We start from the raw sequence: 20,543 nt of genomic DNA, 5'->3' as shown, positions 1-20,543 counted from the left end.
CATGGGATAATGAATTGTTGGACTGACATAAATGACTGATTAGGATTGGCGTTTAGGGTCATTAGTGCTCTCTAAGTTCTATTGTATTGACTAGAAAACTGAAGGTTTTCTTGATGGTGATTATGTTGAATACAAAATCTTGAATGGTGATTATGTTGGATACTAAAACAACAAAACTGCTGAAAATCTGGGAGGATGAGCAAGAAAATGGTGGAAATATTCTGCAGGTCAGACAGCATCTGTGGAAAGGAACAATTAACATTTCAGGTTAGCTGCAGAGGAATGTAGGACTTGGGAACAGGACTTAGGACATTTGGGCTTTTGAGACTGCCCCAGATGCTGCTTGTCCTGCTGAATATTTCCACCATTTTACATTATTTCTGCTTACGCTGGATGTGGTTTGCTTGAACAAACTGAAATCTGTATCAGCTTGAGCCAAAGGTACAGTTGTGTCCCGACGTCTAAACGTTAATTTGTCTGGTTACATTATTAATCTTTAAAGATACCAGTGCTAAGTAGAACCTGTTGTATATGACTTGTTGGATGCATGAACACTGAATGCTGCATAATACACTGAAAAGCTTTATGCAAGAACAACAGTTTGTATATGCATGGCATATGTAGCATAATAAACATCCCAAAGTGCTTCACAAGGGGATGTGAGGTCATATGAACAGAAGGTTGGTAACAGAAGTAGGTATTAGGGTCTGTCTTAAAGGAGTTAAGCAAGGTAGAGAGGTGGCACAGTGGTTAGCACTGCTGTGCCACCACACCAGCTACCCAGGTTCAATTCCTGCCTTGGGTGACTGTGTGGAGTTCACACGTTCGCCCCATGTCTGCGTGGGTTTCCTCCGGGTGCTCCAGTTTCCTCCCACAGTCCAAAGATGTGCAGGTTAGGTGGTTTGACAATGCTAAATTGCCCCTTCTTATCCAAAGATGTGCAGGTTAGGCAGCGTTATGGGGATAGGGTGGGGGGAGTGGGCCTACCTAGGTGGGCTGTTCCTTCAGAGGGTCAATGCAGACTTGATGAGCTAAATGGCCTCCTTCTGCGTTGTAGGGATTCTATGGAAAGGTTGAGGGAGAAAATTCCAGAGTTTATCAGAAGGCTCAGCCACCAATGATGGAATAGCTATAAATGGAGATGCTCGAGGTGCCAGAAATCTTGATATCTTGGAGGGTCGTGAGGCTGGAGGAATTACAGAGATAGGTGTGGCTATGATGGGATTGGAAAACAAGGATGGGTATTTTGAAATTGAGATGTTTCTTAACTGTGTGCCAGTTTGAGTCGGCAAGCACAGGTGTGAGAGGTGTGAGTTAGGTCACTCTCAGCAGAGGTTTGGGTGACCTCAAGCATTCAGAGCATGGAACAGAGTCATAGAGGTCTACATCACAGAAAAGGCCTGTCGGCCCATTGTGCCGGTGTCAATCTAAAACAACCACCACCTGTTCTAGTCCCATTTTCCAGTCCTTGGCCCATAGCATTATAAATTGGAGTTCCCCTATCATGTACTAGTGCTTAAGCGGGATCATAGAATCCCTACAGTACAGAAGGAGGCGTTCGGCCCATCGAGTATGCACCAGCTCTCTGAAAGAGCACCCTTCCTCGGCCCAAGCTCCTACCCTATTTCCCGTAACCCCATCTAATCTTTTGGACACTAAGGCGCAATTTAGCATGGCCAATCCACCAAATCTGTACAGTTTTGGACTATGGGGGAAAACTGAAGCACACCGAGGAAACCCACGCAAACACGGAGAGACCATACAAACTCCACACAGACAGTGACCCAAGCCGGGAATCAATGCTGGAACCCTGGAGTTGTGAAGCAACTGTGCTAACCACTGTGCTAGATGGTGAAAGAGACAAAGGAGAGGTATCGAAGGAAAAGATTTGCAACAGAGAAAAATAGCTAGGGGTTACCTTTGCATTTCAGATAATCCTTGTAATTGTAATTAATATACTGTATGGTACAACTGGAAGATTCAATAGAGAGCTCATTGTTCAAGTTTGAAGTGCAAACTTAGCAATGTTTCATTTGTACTCATAAATCACTGTTAATTCCAGTATTGATGCTTGTGATGTGAGCGTATGCTGCATAATGATGTCACTTTATAATAGATTAGTTGCTGTGCCATTGGGCAATTCTTCATTCCTCTGACATATTCAGGGACACTTATAATGAGTCTTCATTTGTAATTGTTTGTTTTTTTGGTGGCCTGGCTCATGCCCTGTCTTAACTAACCTTTCACATAATCTAGTTTACTGTGTTGTTGTAATTATTATCTTAACATCTGTGCCCAGAAGCTCAGTTATTAATTAAGAGTATGCTACATTTTTGTCATTTTCTTCTGCTCGATTTCAGTACTTAACCTTTCAGTATCCAGTCTCAACAATTCTTGGATTTTCTAGATTCCAAACACTTGAGAAATTTTAATTTATCTTTTAAAAAAATCTTTGAAGAACTTTGAGTTGGAAGCACTGACCATGACTCTATAATGTCTTAATTTATCACCAAGAAAATCCAGCGAGACACATGACAATCTGTAGTCAATGCAGATTGTGAGGGTTCTTGCTGTTTGTTCCTGTTTATTTCCATATTTCCCCTTTCTTTTATTTTTGCTGTTATATTTTTAATCCATGGTGTTTAATGGACCTGTGACTTTAAAGCAAAGCAGCCTGTGCCTTTAATTCAAACAGGAGGACCCAGTTTTGGACTGACTCTGACTGACATCAATGACGACTTGGTTTGATTGATTTGGCTGGTGGCTAATGAATTGACCCAAAGGGCTGTGCTATGCCTGATAGCAGGTGGTGATTAGATCTGATCCCATTGAAATGTTTTCAAATTCATGGGGCAGGATTCTCTGATCCTGAGGCTAGGTGTTGACGCCGTCGGAAACGCCGTGGCGTTTCTAGACGGTGTCAACCCGGCCTCAGGATCAGCAATTCTGACCCTACAGGGGGCCAGCACGGCGCTGGAGCGGTTCACGCCTCTCCAGCTGCTGATCCGGACGTGGAATGGGCGCCGGGGGATGCGCGCATACGCAGTGGGTCTGGCGTGAACCCACGCATGCGCAGTCCCACAGGCGCGATTTCTGCGCATGCACGGTGTCTCCCTTGTCCGCGCCGACCCCGCGCAACATGGCATAGGTGTACAGAAGTCGGCGCGGAAGAAAGGTGACCCGGAGACCGAGAGGCTGGCCCGCCGATTGGTGGGCCCCGATCGCGGGCCAGGCCACATCGGAGGCCCCCCCCCCGGGTTGGACACAACTCCCCCACCCACAGGCCGCCACCCAACCCATCAACGCGGAGTTCCTGCCGGCTGGGAGCAGGTGTGGACGGCACCGGCGGGACTTTGCGTTTCCACGACGGCCACTCGGCCCATCCCGGCCTGAGACTCGGCGGGCCAGCCGCGTAGAACTGCCCGCGACCTGTGCCGCGCCAATGGCAGCGATTCTCCGCTCTGTGGAGAATCGCTTGTCGGGGCCGCGTGGCGCAATTCGCACCAGTCGTGGGGATTCTCCGGCCCGGCCCCAGGCTGAGATAATCCCGCCCACGATGTCCCAGTTTGAACATAGAACATTGAAAAATACAGCACAGAACAGGCCCTTCGGCCCACAATGTTGTGCCGAACCTTTGTCCTAGATTAATCATAGATTATCATAGAATTTACAGTGCAGAAGGAAGTCATTCGGCCCATTGAGTTTGGTTTCACTTATGATTCTGTAGCTTGGTTCTTTTTAATTATCTCCCAAAAGATCCAGCTAAACTCTCTTCAGAAGGCCAATGTGAGGGCTGACTCTCTCCATTAAGTTGGGCACCATTCTCTGGAATGCGGCAGAGGTCTGAAGTCAATCCACGAGCTGGAAGAAGTGTTTGATGTGAGATAAAGTGTCTCGCGAAAGAAATAGGCTTAAGCGTAAATCTCTAGCTGAAGGCCCAATGACTCTGCAAGGAAAATCATTACCAACTGTAAACCAGAGGCTTTGATCAACCAGCAAACTGTGAGGAAAGTGTGCTAAGGAACTATCATTCGAAGCAAATACTCTTATCTTGTGACCTTCATCCTTATTATTCCCCCTCCCCGTGTTTGTCTTGTATGTGTGGGTAGAGGATGGGACAGTTAAAGAGGGTAGTAGGTGTGTTTGTTGTTATTCCGTTGTATTTAAAGGGCCAAAAGCTTAAGGAATTTTTATAAGAATTATTGGTTAATTCACTTGTGTTGTGACTCCGTGACCAAGTTGGGCTGGAATTGACCACGCACTAGCCCAGGCTGTCGCAACAAATGATAAATTCAGTTAGCCTTCATTTACATTCTTTTTGTCTTCTGTCCCGACATCTTTGTCTATTTTCACCTATTTATGCCCTCCTATCCAGCCCCACTGCTCCACGCCCCCCCCCCCCCCACAATAGAATAAATCTGACCCCATTTCCAGTTCACTCTAGCTTCGACAAAGAATCATCCAGACTCTCAACTTTAGCTCCTTTCTCTCTCTGTTGAGATTGTCCAGTATTTTCTGTTTTTGTTGTGATAAATTTAGTTACATGGATATATTTTCAAGATGTCATTCAAGATGCCAACTGAGTGGCAGTATCAGAAAGTATTAATTTAATGAAAATAGGACATAAGTATTGCATTATTTTCATCTGTCCGGTACTTCTATCATAATAAGAAAGACATTTTTCCTAATTTTAAGTTTGCTAAAGATTTTCCCAAAAGGCCTTTGCTGCGTAAGGACCGTATCACATCCTGAATCTACTGCTCAATTTTGCTAACACCAGAGCGTGCTGAGATTTCCGATGTGTTTGCATTGTACTAATATTGCTCCATCCAACCATTATCTTAAAGCAAGTTCTTTATGAGCACAGGGATCTGCAAAGAAAGTTCATAAGACATTGTAGCTACGTACCCTGAATTTTAAACTTTTATAATACAGAAGTAAATTTGTTGTACCATCATGATATATACCTAGTGTGGGTAAAATCGTTTCAAAAAGAGTGACCACTGAAGAGTGAAAAGATGACAACTGTGCTTGAGCGTAATAAGTGTGTCAGAGATTACTCTGAGGTTCAGTAACCACAATATACATGGCGATCTGTTAGGCCGGCTTTGACCCCCAGGAGTAATAATTACGGGACATTGTTAAAAGTTACCCACATTGTCGTCAGTTGTTACCCATTTCTGTGTCTGCTTTAACTTTGGATCAGTACTGGCAGCAATTAATGGCTTTTGGTCATGTCTGAAATTAAACAGTAGGGAGAAAACAAGAGTGGAGTTCTGATGCTGGTTTTACTGATGGTGAAAGTTAATTAAAACTCCACCAACCTGAAATTCACAGACATAGAAGCAAACGAGGGGGAAAAAATCGCTGACCTATTTTAATTTTAGAAAGTAATTGGATACAGCAGTCACAAAAGTCTGAAGACTCAAACCAAAATTGAACAGTGGGCAACCCCAGCGGTCAGACAAGTAGGAAGGAAACAAAATGCCTGCTTCTGTCTGACACCATGCGTTTGAGAGTTAATTTAACGGTTCAAGAGGTCAGGCAGAATATAGCAGTATTTGGTTTTGCCTGCTTTTGCTTTTGTGGCACTGAGCCCATCAAATAAGCCTCAGGCCTCTTCATTCGGGAGAGGCAACAGTGGTATTGACACTGGACTCTACCAATCCAGACACCAAGGGTAATGCTCTGGGGACCCTGGAATTAAAAGTTGAATGATGGCCATGAAATCATTGTCGATTGTCATAAAAACACATCTGGTTCACTATAATGTCCTTTCGGGAAGGAAATTTGCCGTCCTTACCTGGTCCGGCCCACATATGACTCCAGACCAATAGCAGTATGGTTGACTCTGCCTTCTGAAATGGCCTAGTAGGCCACTCAGTTCAAGTGAAATTAGTGATGGGCAACAAATGCTGGCTTTGTCGGTGATGCCCACATCCCATGAATGAATGAAAAAAAAATCAATAATATAAACTCAATTTCGTAGAGCACAACTCTCCCATTCCTATTGTGTAAAAGTGCCTTTCTTCAAACCAGAGGACTCTTCCTCCTACTCCAATCTTCAAAGGTGGCAGGGACAAGGTGAGAAGGCTCACCACCAGTTCCTTAGCTTTATAAACTGAAATGTTTCAAAACAGAAATTATTCATGGAATAAAACAAAACATGGGAGGTTATGCTAAGCCTTTATAAATAGCTAGTTAGGCCTCGGCTGAAGTATTGTGCACAATTCTAGGCACAACTTTTTTGGTTAAGTGCCTAAGGCCCTGAAAGGGAGACAGAAATTTACCAGAATACTATCAAAAGATGAGAGCCATCAGCATTTGAAGAGACCGGGGAACTTGGGATTGTTCTCCTTAGAGAAGATCAAGGGGAGATTTAATAGAAATGTTCAAATTTATTACTTTTTTAAAAGAGCATAACACACATTTATATTTATACTGTGGCCTTAACGTAAATAAATGACCCAAGATGCTTCACGGGAACATTATAAAGCAAAATACGACCAGGAGAGGTGGTGGCATAGGGTATTGTCACTGGACTAGTAATCCAGAAACCCAGGGTCATGCACTGGGCCTAGGTTCGAATCCCACCACGCCACATGGAATTTGAATTCAATAAAATAAGAAATCTGGAATTAAAAGTCTAATGGTCATAAAAGTCGATGGTCATAAAAATCTATCTGGTTCACCAATGCCCTTTAGGGAAAGAAACCCGTTGTCCTTACTGTCATTACTTTTACTCAAAATGTCCCCTGAAATGCCCTTCCTAGCCACTCAGTTCAATGGCAATTAGGGAAGAGCAATAAATGCTGTGCCAGTCAGCGACACTGACATCCCATAAAATAAATATTTAAAAATGACTCCAAGCCACATAAGGAGATATTAGGTCAGATGACCAAAACTTTGGACAGAGATAGGCTTCAAGGAGTGTTTAAGGGAGGGAAGCCAGGGTGCAAGGTGGAAAGGTTTATGGAGGTTATTGTAATTGATTTATCATTGGTGATTGTGTCTTCAGTTTCCCAGACCCCAAGCACTGTGTTTGGGGTCTGGGAAACTGAAGGCACAGTCACCAATGATAAATCAATTACAATTGGCGATAGACAAGAGGTCAGAATGAAAGGAATCAGATAACTCGAGAGTTGAGGGACTGCAGAATACAGAGATCGGGATCCAGGGCCAAGGCCACAGAGAGATTTTGAAACAAGGATGAGAATTTTAAAATAAAGGCTTTGCTTATCTGGGGACTAATGTAGGTAAATGAGGAACGACAGGATGAATGGAATTTGTTGGAAAGTGATCAAGTTTTTCCAATAACGCGCCTCCTTTAGTTCTTGTGTGTTGTGTATGGTGCACTTGGAGCTTGAGTCGATGAGTAGCTCAGCGATTGACTATTTTCGCCTGTAAAATGAGTGCAGTGATGTCACAGGATCTTTGTAGAAGCAGGAACTTGTTCGGAAGCTGATGGCAGATTACAACACTTGAGCTACGAAATGTCCACAGAAGCAGCACCCTATTCAGGTAGAAACATTTCCCCTTTTTACATCCGAGCGGGTATAGTGGTTTGTACTTCCTTGAAGTTTCCAGTTCCGAAGTAATCTCTAGTTAAACTCAAGATATCTCACTTTAATTGAGAGGCAGGCACTGCTGTTGGTGGCCACTGTCTCTCTGACTGAGGAGAACGTCCCTGGGGCTATTCATTTGGCAGGGCCATTTTGGGGTGCAGAATTTACCAGGAACACCACTTGAAGTTGGAAGCTCACGTTTCAATTGTTTCAGGGACACCGTAAAAAGCTGAGTTTGCTATTAACGGTAAATCTAAAAGCAGGGTCTTTTTGCCACCCTTTTTTTTTTAAACATCATCCCTGAAAATCGGTGAAGAAGGACCACCTTTCTCACCCACAGAGACTTAATGATAGTGCTGGCTTAAATTCTTTGTGATTTTGATTCTTCGCAGAAGATACTTTCCCAAGAAAATCAAATGAAACTTTTCCAAATCACTCTTAAACAAAAGCGAGATAATTGCGGTTACCTCAGTGTGTTTGCATTCGTCTGTCTGTTAGCTTTAATGCAGAGGGATTACAATTTGTGTTTAAATCAGAGTGGATTCCGTGCTTTTATGTGTTCTATTTTGTTCACTCAGCTGCCGCCCCCTGGTGCACTATTCTGCGAATAGACCTGATTTCTGGATGGGCTATGTGGCTGTTAAGATACTGTTTGTTCAGCATGGGATTTTTAAAAAATGAAGCTATGGAATTAATGAAAAGCAGCATTTGGAGTTGAAACATTCTCTCTCTTCTGTTATGCCTATAAATTAAACGGGTATTATTGCTTAAAATTTTTGCTGTCTCATCTTATGGCTGAAAGAAAAAAATGGGCTGTTAACAGGCAAATGTTTGCGCTGTACCCAACAGCTAGTTTTGTACAGTAACATTTAACCTGGTGCTCCCTGCTCCCCCTCACAATCCCTTGCCATCGATTCCTTGTATTATTCGACTGTGTATAGTTGAAGGAATTTATATAATCTCTGCTATTCGGTTATCAGTAGCACTTTGCGAATACTGGAACTCAGCAGAAATTTGCAGTATAAACTCCTCAGGTGCCAAAAAGAATTGTTTTATTTGTAGTCGCTTGATTACAATTTGAAAGTCATTTAAAAGGCAATTCGTAGACAATTCGAAGCTTTCAGAGAATTACAGACATTATCTTTCTTTGCTTAGGCAGACAGCTCGAAAGTAACTTCTAAAAGGTCAAAGTCTGGCAATGAAACATGAAGAGAGAGAGAGAAAGCTAATCTTCAGCCAAACTCAAACTCAAAGTCAAAAGTGGACTAACATCACTGACACAGACTGTTAAACTGACAACCCCCAAAAGACATCTCTAAAATGGAGACTATAAAGGACAAAACTGACTAAACTAAACACTAAAACCAAACCTAACCTAAAATGGCCGGGAGAAACTTTTCAGTTATACACTTTCATATCTGTCTTAAGCCGTCTAATTACACCCCAATATAATCCTAATTGGTTTGGGTTAGACTCAAACACATTTGATTTGATGGCAAGCTTCTACACACTCCACAGACTCACTAAGAGCCATCGCCAGGGGCTCAATCGCCAGCGTGAACAAGAACGGCAACAGCGGACACCCCTATCTCATTCCCCTCTGCAGCCTAAAACTCCGTGGACTCATCCCATATGTACATACACTTCCCAACCGGACTACATGTAACAGATGCACCGATGCCACAAACTTCAGACCAAACCCAAACCTACCCAAGATCTCAAATAAATTCCTCCACTCCACCCAATCAAAACCCTTCTGTGCATCCATAGAGACAATAAACTCCGGCACCCGCCCCACTAACGGAGTCATAATCACATTCAACAGTCTCCTGATGTTACTGCGAGCTGCCTGCCCGTTCCAAAACCCGTTTGATCTTCAGCGACCACCCATGGCACACATCCTCCCATCCTCCCCGCCACCATCTTAGCCAACACTTCCACATCTGTGTTCAACAGCGAAATGGGCCTATACGACCCACGCTACAATTAATTCTTCCCCTTCTTCGGGATGAGTGTGATCAATGCCTGTCTCTGGCAGCTGCCCCTTCTCCAACATCTCACTAAACATCACAAAGAAATGCGGTGCCAACTCTGTCGCAAACGCCTTCCGGCAGTGGAGCCTTTCCCGACTTCATCCCCCTAATGCTGTCAATCACCTCCCTCAGACCAAGCGGCTCCTCCAATGCCTGCCTCCTATCTTCCACCAACCTTGGAAACTTCCCCCCCCATCCAGGAACCGTTCCATATCCCGTTCCTCTCCATCCCGTTTAGCCCTATTCAGCTTCTCATAGAACCTCATTTATCCTCCCCGGCTCTGACACTAACCTCCCCCATCTCTGTTAGCACCCGTAAAACTCCCCTGGATGCAGCCTGCCTCCTCAGCTGGTAGGCCAGCATACAGCTCACCTTGTCCCCGTATTTATATTGCATCCTCCTTGCACTCCGTAACTGCACAACTGCCCTTCTCATTGTCAACCTATTGAACTGCCACTGCAACCTCTTCCTCTCCACCAACAAGTCTTTAGTGGGGGCCCCCCGTGTATCTCCTGTCCACCTCAGCTACCTCATCCAACAACCGTCCATGCTCCTGCCTCCTCCGCCTGTCCTGTTCGCCTTGAATGAGGTAATCTCCCCTGAGACTACCACCTTCAACACCTCCCAGAATGTGACGCCGACACCTCCCTATTCTGATTAATCTCCACGTAATCCCAATCACTGACCTCGCCCTCACCCTTTCGCAGAACCCGTTATCCGCCAACAAACCCAAACTAGCCTCCATCCTGGTCTCTGCACCTGTCCCGCGCTAAGCCTCACTTCCAGCCAATGCAGCGTATGATCGGATATCACAATCCCCGCATACTCTCCCCCCCACCCCCACCCCCACCCCCAACAACACCACTTGTCTGACCACAAAGAAACCAATTCTCTATCTAGTACACTTTATACACGTGTGAGAAGAAGTACTACCCCCCCCCCCCCCCTCTGATTCTTAAACCTCCACGAATCAACCATTCCCACATGCTCCATAAACTCTCCCAACTGCTATCCTCACCCTTCCCATTGACTTGGGCTCGACCTGTCCACCCTTGGCTCCATCACGGAAATTAAAACCTCCACCCATAATCAACTGGTGCGTATCAACATCCGGGATCACTCCCAGCAAACCCTCCATCATTCCAATTCGGTGCATATATGTTGACTAGTACCACCGGCCTCCCTCCAGCACCCCCATTCACTATTACATACTTTCTCCCTCCGGGTCCCGCACTTCCTTGACCTTCCCACCCTGGGTCCCTGCACTTTTGTTCAAGAAAATGGCCAACCCCGCCCCATCCCTTCCTCAACCTAACCTGGTCCTTCACCCAGAGGGGAGTCTCCTGCAAAAAGATCACCTCCGCCTTCAAACTCCTCAGATGCGCAAAAACTCGAGACCTCTTTAATTGGCTCATTTAACCCACGGATGTTCCATGTTACAATTCTTACCAGAGGCTGCCTCCACTCCCCTCTACCGTCTGCCATCCTCCCACTTCTGGCTCTGCCTCGTCTAATAACGCCCTAAATCGGGCCCATCCAAGATGTCCCCCTCTCTATCCATGACCACGCTCAGTCTCCAACCCTGGCACATTGCAAGCACCGCCCCCCCCCCCCTCCCAGTCTGGCGGTCTCCTCTCCCTCCTCACCTCCATTCACCAGCATTACCTGCCAGCGTGGCTGCTCCTGCTAGAAGACCCCACCCCCCCACTTTCAGCAGCTGTTTTATTGTAGTTTGTTCCCTCCACACACTTCTGACTACTTTTCTCTTCCTTGAAGGAGCAATTTGAAAAAAAATCATTTGATCTCCTTGCTAAAGTATCTTTTGTCACAAAAATTGCTGTCACAAAGAATTTAACCTATGGTTATCTCAGTCATTTGAATTTCCTCTCCGAGAATCTATTTTATCCACCTTGAAAAGTCTGTATGTTCCAGAAGTACAAGTCAGGTGCATGCTTGGCACAGAACGTTACAGCGCAGTACAGGCCCTTCGGCCCTCGATGTTGCGCCGACCTGTGAAACCACTCTAAAGCCCATCTACACTATTCCCTTATCATCTGTATGTCTATCCAATGACCATTTGAATGTCCTTCGTGTTGGGGAGTCCACTACTGTTGCAGGCAGGGCATTCCACGCCTTCCTACTCTCCGAGTAAAGAACCTACCTCTGACATCTGTCCTATATCTATCTCCCCTCAATTTAAAGCTATGTCCCCTCTTGCTAGACATCACCATCCGAGGAAAAAGGCTCTCACTGTCCACCCTATCTAATCCTCTGATCATCTTGTATGCCTCAGTTAAGTCACCTCTTAACCTTCTCTCTAACAAAAACAGCCTCAAGTCCCTCAGCCTTTCCTCATAAGATCTTCCCTCCATACCAGGCAACATTCTGGTAAATCTCCTCTGCACCCTTTCCAATGCTTCCTGATCCTTCCATTAATGCGGCGACCAGAATTGCACGCAGTACTCCAAATGCGGCCGCACCAGAGTTTTGTACAGCTGCAACATGACCTCATAGCTCCTAAACTCAATCCCTCTACCAATAAAAGCTAACACACCATACACCTTCTTAACAACCCTCTCAACCTGGGTGGCAACTTTCAGGGATCTATGTACATGGACACCGAGATCTCTCTGCTCATCCACACCGCCAAGAATCTTACCATTAGCCCAGTACTCTGTCTTCCTGTTATTCCTTCCAAAATGAATCACCTCACACTTTTCTGCATTAAACTCCATTTACCACCCCTCAGCCCAGCGCTGCAGCTTATCTATATCCCTCTGTAACTTGTAACATCCTTCCGCACTGTCCACAACTCCACCGACTTTAGTGTCAGCTGCAAATTTACTCCCCCATCCTTCTACGCTCTCCTTCAGGTCATTTATAAAAATGACAAAAACAGCAGTGGCCCCAAAACAGATCCTTGTGGTACACCACTAGTAACTGGACTCCAGTCTGAACATTTCCCATCAACCACCACCCTCTGTCTACTTACAGCTAGCCAATTTCTGATCCAGACTGCTAAATCACCCTGAATCCCATGCCTCTGTATTTTCTGCAGTAGCCTACCGTGGGGAACCTTATCAAACACTTTACTGAAATCCATATACACCATATCAACTGCTTTACCCTCATCCACCTGTTTGGTCACCTTCTCAAAGAACTCAATAAGGTTTGTGAGGCACGACCTACCCTTCACAAAACCGTGTTGACTATCTCTAATCAAATTATTCCTTTCCAGATGATTATACATCCTATCTGTATGGCTTCGACACTATCTCTTATAAACCTTTCCAAGATTTTGCCCACAACAGAAGTAAGGCTCACTGGTCTATAGTTACCGGGGTTGTCTCTACTCCCCCTCTTGAACAAGGGGACTTCCTAGCTAACTTGTAACTCTCGAGCGCCCTAACTGAACCTTCATGTCTCATCTTTACATAAGCCTCCTTCTTCCTCTTGACAAGTGCTTCAACTGCTTTAGTAAACCACGGTTCCCTCGCTCGACCACTTCCTCCCTGCCTGACGGGTACATACTTATCAAGGACACGCAGTAGCTGTTCCTTGAACAAGCTCCACATTTCCATTGTGCCCATCCTCTGCAGTTTTCTTCTCCATCTGATGCATCCTAAGTCTTGCCTCATCGCATCATAATTGCCTTTCCCCCAGATATAACTCTTGCCCTGCAGTATATACCTATCCTTTTCCATCACTAAAGTAAACTTAATCGAATTGTGGTCACTATCACCAAAGTGCTCACCTACCTCCAAATCTAACACCTGTCCTGGTTCATTACCCAGTACTGCATTCTTTTTTCTATTCGCACATGGAATGTGGGCTTTGCTGCTCTTCCCTAATTGCCCTTGAATCACCAAATTGTTGCGGTGCAGAAAGAGGTCGTTTGGCCCATTGATGAGAAAGTGGTGCAGAGTTTCCTTCTTGAAATGCTGAAATCCATCTGTTGTAGGAACAACCATGGTGCTGTTCGGGAGGGAATTTGAAGATTTTGACCTTGTGACGGAATGATGATATATCCAATACAGGATGGTGTGTGGCTTGGACGAGAACTTACAGGTGGTGGTATTCTCATGCATCTGCGGCCCTTGTCCTTCCAGCTGCTAGAGGCTGCAGGTTTGGAAGATGTTGCCAAAAGAGCCTTGGCGAATTGCTGCAATGCATTTCGTAGATGATTCACGCTGCTGCCATTGTGTATTGATATTGTGGAGAGAATTTTGGAAGGGCTGCCAATCAAGAAGGCTGCTTTGGCCTGGATGGTGTCGAGCTTCTTGGGTGTTGTTGGAGCTGCAGTCATCCAGGCAAGTGGAGAGCATTCTATCACACTCCTGACTTGTGCCTTGTAGATGGACATGCTTTAGGGAGTCGAAGGTGAGTTTTTCTCTGCAGAATTCTCAGCCTCAACCGGCTCTTGTGGCCACAATATTTACATAGCAGGCCTGGTTCAGTTTCTGGTCAATGGCAACCCCCAGGATGTTGATTGTTGGGTATTCAGAAATGGTAATGTAGTTGAATGTCATGGGGACATGGTCATTGTCTGGCACTTGTTTTGCATTCTTTGCCACTTATCAACCAAAATTTGAATGTTGTCTAGGTCTTGCTGCATTTGGACACAGACTGGTTCAGTTTCTGAGGAGTCGTGAATGGTGCTGAACATTGTGCAATCATCAGTCTTCTTATGATGAAGCAGCTTAAGACGGTTGGGCCCAGGACACTAACCTGCAGAACCCCTAGAGTGATGCCCTGGGTCGACTTCCGGTTGCGGCGATGACCAGCTAAGCCGCACGTTTCGGCGGCTCCAGCTTTGACGGACCTTCGGGCTCTTTTAAGAGCCCCAACGGGAAATTTTTTGCGACGAAACCCGGTGTGGGATGAAGCAACAGGGAGTCGTCCCCCCCAGTGTGAAGAAAAAGATCGGCGGCGGTGGCCATATCACGGAGGATCCTCGAGGGCAGCGGCAGAGGAAAGAAAGGAACAAGATGGCGTCGGAGGGAGCCCAGGCGACATGGGGACCGGACCAGGATGAATTTTTAAGACGGTGTGTGGAGCTGCTAAAAAAGGAGGTGCTGGCCCCCATGCTACAAGCAATCGAGGGGCTTAAAGAGACACAAAAAGCCCAGGAGATAGAGCTCCGTGTGGTGGAGCAGAAGGTAACTGACAACGAGGACGAGATCCTGAGCCTAGCGGTCAAAATGCAGATGCACGAGGCGCTTCATAAGAAGTGCATCGAAAGAATTGAAGTCCTGGAAAATAGATCAAGGTGAAAGAACCTCCGGATCCTGGGTCTCCCCGAGGGAGTGGAAGGAGCTGACGGCGGGGCTTATGCGAGCACGATGCTACGCTCGCTAATGGGAGCTGAGGGCCCCTTGGAAGTGGAAGGGGCCCACCGGGTCCCTGCGAGGAGACCAAAGGCTGGAGAACCACTTAGGGTGATGGTCGTGCGATTTCACCGCTTCAATGACAGAGAGGTTGTTTTGAGATGGGCCAAGAAGGTACGAAGTAGCAGATGGGAGAATGCGGTGATACGTGTGTATCAGGACTGGAGCGCGGAGGTCGCGAGAAGGAGGATGAGTTTCAATCGAGCCAAGGAGGTGCTGCATGAGAAGAAAGTAAAGTTCAGGATGTTGCAGCTGGCATGATTATGGGTCACGCATCAGGACAGACATTGCTACTTTGAGACGTCGGAAGAAGCATGGACCTTCATTCAAAAAGAGAAACTGGACCAGAACTGAGGGACCGATGTTGGAGGGGAAACGACAATGCTGATGTATAGAGGTGTAAATTGGGGAGGGGGGGGGCACTGAGAAATGTGGGCGCCGGTGGGGGAGAAAAAGAGACACAGGAGGGGGATGGGGAATGGGAACGGGGCTGTAGGGGGAGCTGCGCCATGGGGGGCGGGATGGTTCTAGAAAGCTGGGTTGCTGCTGCTGAGATCGAAAGGGAGCTGGTAAGAGAAAAGGTGGTCGAGGCGGGAATGCGCCGCCTGGGGGACGGGTGGGTGCGCAGGACTGGGACGTGGGGCTGGCCCAGAGAGGGTGATGGCTATTCGACAGGAGAGGGGGGCGGGCAGCTCCCCAGTCCGGCTGATCACGTGGAACGTGAGGGGCCTGAATGGGCCGGTTAAGAGGGCCCGAGTGTTCGCGCACTTGAAAGGACTGAAGGCAGACGTGGCCATGCTTCAAGAGACGCATCTGAAGGTGGCGGACCAGGTTAGATTAAGGAAAGGATGGGTGGGACAGGTGTTCCACTCCGGGCTGGACGCAAAGAATAGAGGGATGGCCATATTGGTGGGGAAACGGGTGTTGTTCGAGGCGAGGAACATTGTGGCGGACAGCGTGGGCAGGTATGTGATGATGAGTGGCAGACTGCAGGGAATGGAGGTCGTGCTGGTCAACGTATATGCCCCGAACTGGGATGATGCGGGATTTATGAAGCAGATGCTGGGACGTATCCCGGACCTGGAGGTAGGAAACCTGGTAATGGAGGGGGGGGGGGAACTTCAACACCGTGCTAGACCCAGGGTTAGATAGATCTAGATCCAGGACGGGAAGAAGGCCGGCAGCGGCCAAGGTGCTTAGGGGGTTTATGGACCAAATGGGGGGAGTGGATCCGTGGAGATTTGCCAGGCCGCTGGCCAAAGAGTTCTCCTTTTTCTCCCATGTCCATAAGGTATACTCCCGGATAGATTTCTTCGTTCTGGGAAGGTCACTGATTTCGAGGGTGGAAGGAACGGAGTACTCGGCCATAGCTGTTTCAGACCATGCCTCACATTGGGTGGATCTGGAACTAGGAGAGGAGAGGGAACAGCGCCCACTCTGGCGACTGGATGTGGGATTACTGGCGGATGAGGGAGTCTGCGGAAGGGTGCGGGGATGTATCGAAAGGTACCTGGAGGCCAATGATGATGGGGAGGTCCGAGTGGGGGTAGTATGGGAAGCGCTGAAGGCGGTGGTCAGGGGAGAGTTGATCTCCATCAGGGCTCACAAGGGGAAAACAGAGGCCAAAGAGAGGGAAAGATTACTGGGGGAGATCTTGAGTGTGGATAAGAGATATGCGGAGGCCCCGGAGGAAGGACTATACAGGGAGAGGCGAAGACTCCAGACGGAGTTTGACCTGCTGACCACAGGGAAGGCAGAGGCACAGTGGAGGAAGGCACAGGGGATGAGATATGAATATGGGGAAAAGGCGAGTTGCCTATTGGCCCACCAGCTTCGTAAGAGGACAGCGGCGAGGGAAATAGGGGGAGTTGGGGATGAAGCAGGAACTACGGTGCGGAGAGCAGGGAAGGTGAATGAGGTGTTTAAGACCTTTTATGAGAGGTTATATAGGTCCCAACCCCCGGAGGGAAACGAGGGGATGCAGCAGTTTCTGGACCAACTAAGGTTCCCTAGGGTGGAGGAGCAGGAGGTGGCAGGCCTGGGGGCGCCAATTGGGATGGACGAGGTGACCAAAGGCCCCGGGAGCTGACTGGTTCCCGGTGGAATTTTACAGGAAATACGTGGACTTGTTGGCCCCGCTGCTGGTAAGAACCTTTAACGAGGCCAGAGAAGGGGGGACTCTACCCCCGACAATGTCGGAGGCGACGATATCAATAATCCTGAAGCGAGATAAAGACCTGCTGCAATGCGGGTCTTATAGGCCTATCTCGTGTCTGAATGTGGACGCCAAGTTGTTGGCAAAAGTGCTGGCAACGAGGATAGAGGATTGCGTCCTGGGGGTGGTGCACGAAGATCAGACAGGGTTCGTAAAGTGGAGACAATTGAATATCAACGTGCGACGGCTATTGGGGGTGATAATGATGCCCCATCAGAGGGGGAGGCAGAGATGGTGGCGGCGATGGATGCAGAGAAGGCATTTGATAGGGTAGAGTGGGAGTATCTTTGGGAGGTGCTGAGGAGGTTCGGGTTCGGGGAGGGGTTTGTCAGCTGGGTTAAACCCTATATGGGGCCCCAATGGCAAGTGTAGTCACAAATCGGCAAAGATCGGAGTATTTTCGACTACATAGGGGAACAAGACAGGGATGCCTGCTGTCCCCATTACTGTTCGCGTTGGCAATTGAACCACTGGCCATAGCGCTGAGAGACTCCAGGAAATGGAGAGGGGTGGTTAGAGGGGGAGAGGAACACCGAGTGTCACTCTACGCAGATGACCTACTGCTGCATGTGGCGGATCCAGTGGAGGGGGGATGACAGAGGTTATGCAGATATTGAGGGAGTTTGGAGGTTTCTCGGGATATAGGCTTAACATGGGAAAGAGTGAGCTTTTCGTGATACACCCTGGGGACCAGAGTAGAGGGATAGATGGCCTGCCGCTAAGGAGAGTGGAAGGAAACTTCCGATACCTGGGGATTCAGATAGCCAGGAGCTGGGGAACCTTACACAAACTCAATCTGACTCGGCTGGTGGAGCAAATGGAAGAGGATTTCAAAAGGTGGGATATGCAGCCGCTGTCACTGGCGGGCAGAGTGCAGGCAATTAAGATGATGGTCCTCCCGAGGTTCCTATTTGTGTTTCAATGTCTCCCTATATTGATCACTAAGGCCTTTTTCAAGAAAATAGATAGGAGCATCATGAGCTTCGTGTGGGCAGGGAAGGCCCCGAGGGTAAGGAGGGGGTTCCTGCAACGTAGCAGGGACAGAGGGGGACTGGCGTTGCCGAATTTGGGCGACTATTACTGGGCCGCCAATGTGGTGATGATCCGTAAGTGGATGATAGAGGGAGAGGGGGCAGCATGGAAAGGGCTGGAGATGGCGTCCTGTAAAGAAACGAGCTTAAAAGCGCTGGTCACGGCGCCACTACCGATCTCCCCGAAAAGGTTTACCATGAACCCAGTGGTGGTGGCAACATTAAGTATTTGGGGGCAATGGAGGCGACAGAGGGGTGTGCTGGGAGCCTCGGTGTGGTCCCCGATCAGGAACAACCATAGGTTTGCCCCAGGGAGGTTGGACGGAGGGTTCCAGAGCTGGCACCGGGCAGGAATTAGGAGAGTGGGAGACTTATTTATAGCTGGGACGTTTGCGAGCTTGGGAGCGCTAGAGGAAAAGTATGAGCTGCCTCCGGGGAATATCTTTAGGTATATGCAGGTGAGGGTGTTCACGAGACAACAGGTGAGGGAATTTCCTCTGCTCCCGACACAGGGGATCCAGGATAGAGTGCTTTCGGGGGTGTGGGTCGGGGAGGGCAAAGTGTCCGAAATGTACCGGGAGATAAGAGAAGAAGGGAGGAGCTGGTTGAAGAACTGAAAGGAAAATGGGAAGAGCTCTGGGAGGAGATTGAGGAGGGTTTGTGGGCTGATGCCCTAAGTAGGGTAAATTCCTCTTCCTCGTGTGCCAGGCTTATTAGCCTTGTCCAATTTAAGGTGCTACATAGAGCACACATAACGGGAGCGAGGTTGAGCAGGTTCTTCGGAGTGGAGGACAAGTGCGGGAGGTGCGGGGGAAGTCCGGCGAACCACACATGTTTTGGTCGTGTCCGGCACTGGAGGGGTATTGGAGGGGAGTGGCGGGAGTGATCTCGAAGGTGGTGAAGGTCCGGGTCAAGCCAAGCTGGGGGTTAGCTATATTTGGGGTAGCGGATGAGCCTGGAGTGCAGGAGGTGAAAGAGGCCGATATTGTGGCCTTTGCGTCCCTAGTAGCCCGGCGAAGGATTTTACTCGTGGAAGAAAGCGAAACCCCCCGGCGTGGAGGCCTGGATAAACGACATGGCAGGGTTCCTAAAACTGGAACGGATGAAGTTTGCGCTGAGAGGATCGGCTCAGAGGTTCTGCAGGCGGTGGCAACCGTTCCTCGACGATCTAGCGGAACGTTAGGGGGAAAATAGATAGCCAGCAGCAGCAGCCCGGGGGGGGGGGGTAAATTGTTTTTGTTCTAGAGGGGGTGAAGGGGGAGCACTATTTTGTGTTATGTTGTTAGTTCACTATTTTATTTAAACCATGTTATCTATCAGTTATCATGTTACCGTTTTTGTTGATTTGTAAGGGGGAAAAATTGGGTTTGAAAACTTTAATAAAATATATATTTTTTAAAAAGTGATGCCCTGGGTCTCCAAAACCCATAACCATCTTCCTCTGTGCCAGGTACGACTCCAATCAGCGGAATGTTTTCTCCCTGGTTCCCATTTACTCCAGTTTTGCGAGGGCTGCTTGATGCCACACTTGGTGAAATTCTTGAACCTTGATGGTTCAGGGCAGTCACTCAACTCCCCTTGAGCTCAGCTCTTTTGTCCATGTTTGGACTAAGGCTGTAATGAGGTCAGCAGTCGAGTGACCCTGGCAGAACCCAACCTGAGCATCAGTGCGTAGGTTACATAGAACATAGAACAGTACAGGCCCTTCGGCCCACAATGTTGTGCAGACCATTTATCCTAATCTAAGAGCAACCTAACCTACACCCCTTCAATTTACTGCTGTCCATGTGCCCGTCTAAGAGTCGCTTAAATGTCCCTAATGACTCTGACTCCACCACCTCTGCTGGCAGTGCATTCCACGCACCCACCACTCTGTGTAAAGAACCTACCTCTGACATCTCCCCTATACCTTCCTTCAATCACCTAAAAATTATGTCCCCTCGTGACAGCCATTTCCACCCTGGGGAAAAGTCCCTGGCTATCCACTCTATCCATGCCTCTCATCACCTAGTACACCTCTATCAAGTCACCTCTCTTCCTTCTTCGTTCCAGTGAGAAAAGCCCGAGCTCTCTCGACCTTTCTTCCAGTCCAGGCAGCATCCTGGTAAATCTCCTCTGCACCCTCTCCAAAGTATTCACATCCTTCCTATAATGAGGCGACCAGAACTGGACACAATATTCCAAGTGTGGTCTAACCAGGTTTTGTAAAGCTGCAGCAAAACTTTGTGGCTCTTGAACTCAATCACCTTGTTAATGAAAGCCAACACACCATACGCCTTCTTAACAACCCTATCAATCTGGGGAGCAACTT

General features: G+C 47.8%; 1 protein-coding gene across 4 annotated transcripts in view; it reads left to right on the top strand.

Annotated features, from left to right (window-relative positions):
* inpp5b (inositol polyphosphate-5-phosphatase B) overlaps nt 1–20,543 on the top strand; it is a 280,167-nt gene that overhangs the window by 91,572 nt on the left and 168,052 nt on the right. For 2 of the 4 annotated variants that reach the window (XM_072501913.1, XM_072501903.1), the window contains exon 1: nt 7,432–7,521. The exons of the other annotated variants lie outside the window; for them this stretch is intronic. In XM_072501913.1, the coding sequence (XP_072358014.1) occupies nt 7,494–7,521 (28 nt within the window). In that variant the 5' untranslated portion in view covers nt 7,432–7,493. Of the gene's footprint in view, nt 1–7,431; nt 7,522–20,543 lie in introns of those variants that run through there. 4 annotated transcript variants of the gene reach the window in all.

The sequence above is a fragment of the Scyliorhinus torazame genome, chromosome 1 (genome assembly GCF_047496885.1).
Source record: "Scyliorhinus torazame isolate Kashiwa2021f chromosome 1, sScyTor2.1, whole genome shotgun sequence".
NCBI lineage: Eukaryota > Metazoa > Chordata > Chondrichthyes > Carcharhiniformes > Scyliorhinidae > Scyliorhinus > Scyliorhinus torazame.
The sequence above is the reverse complement of the archived record's forward strand: the minus strand, read 5'-3'. Positions and strand labels throughout refer to the sequence as shown.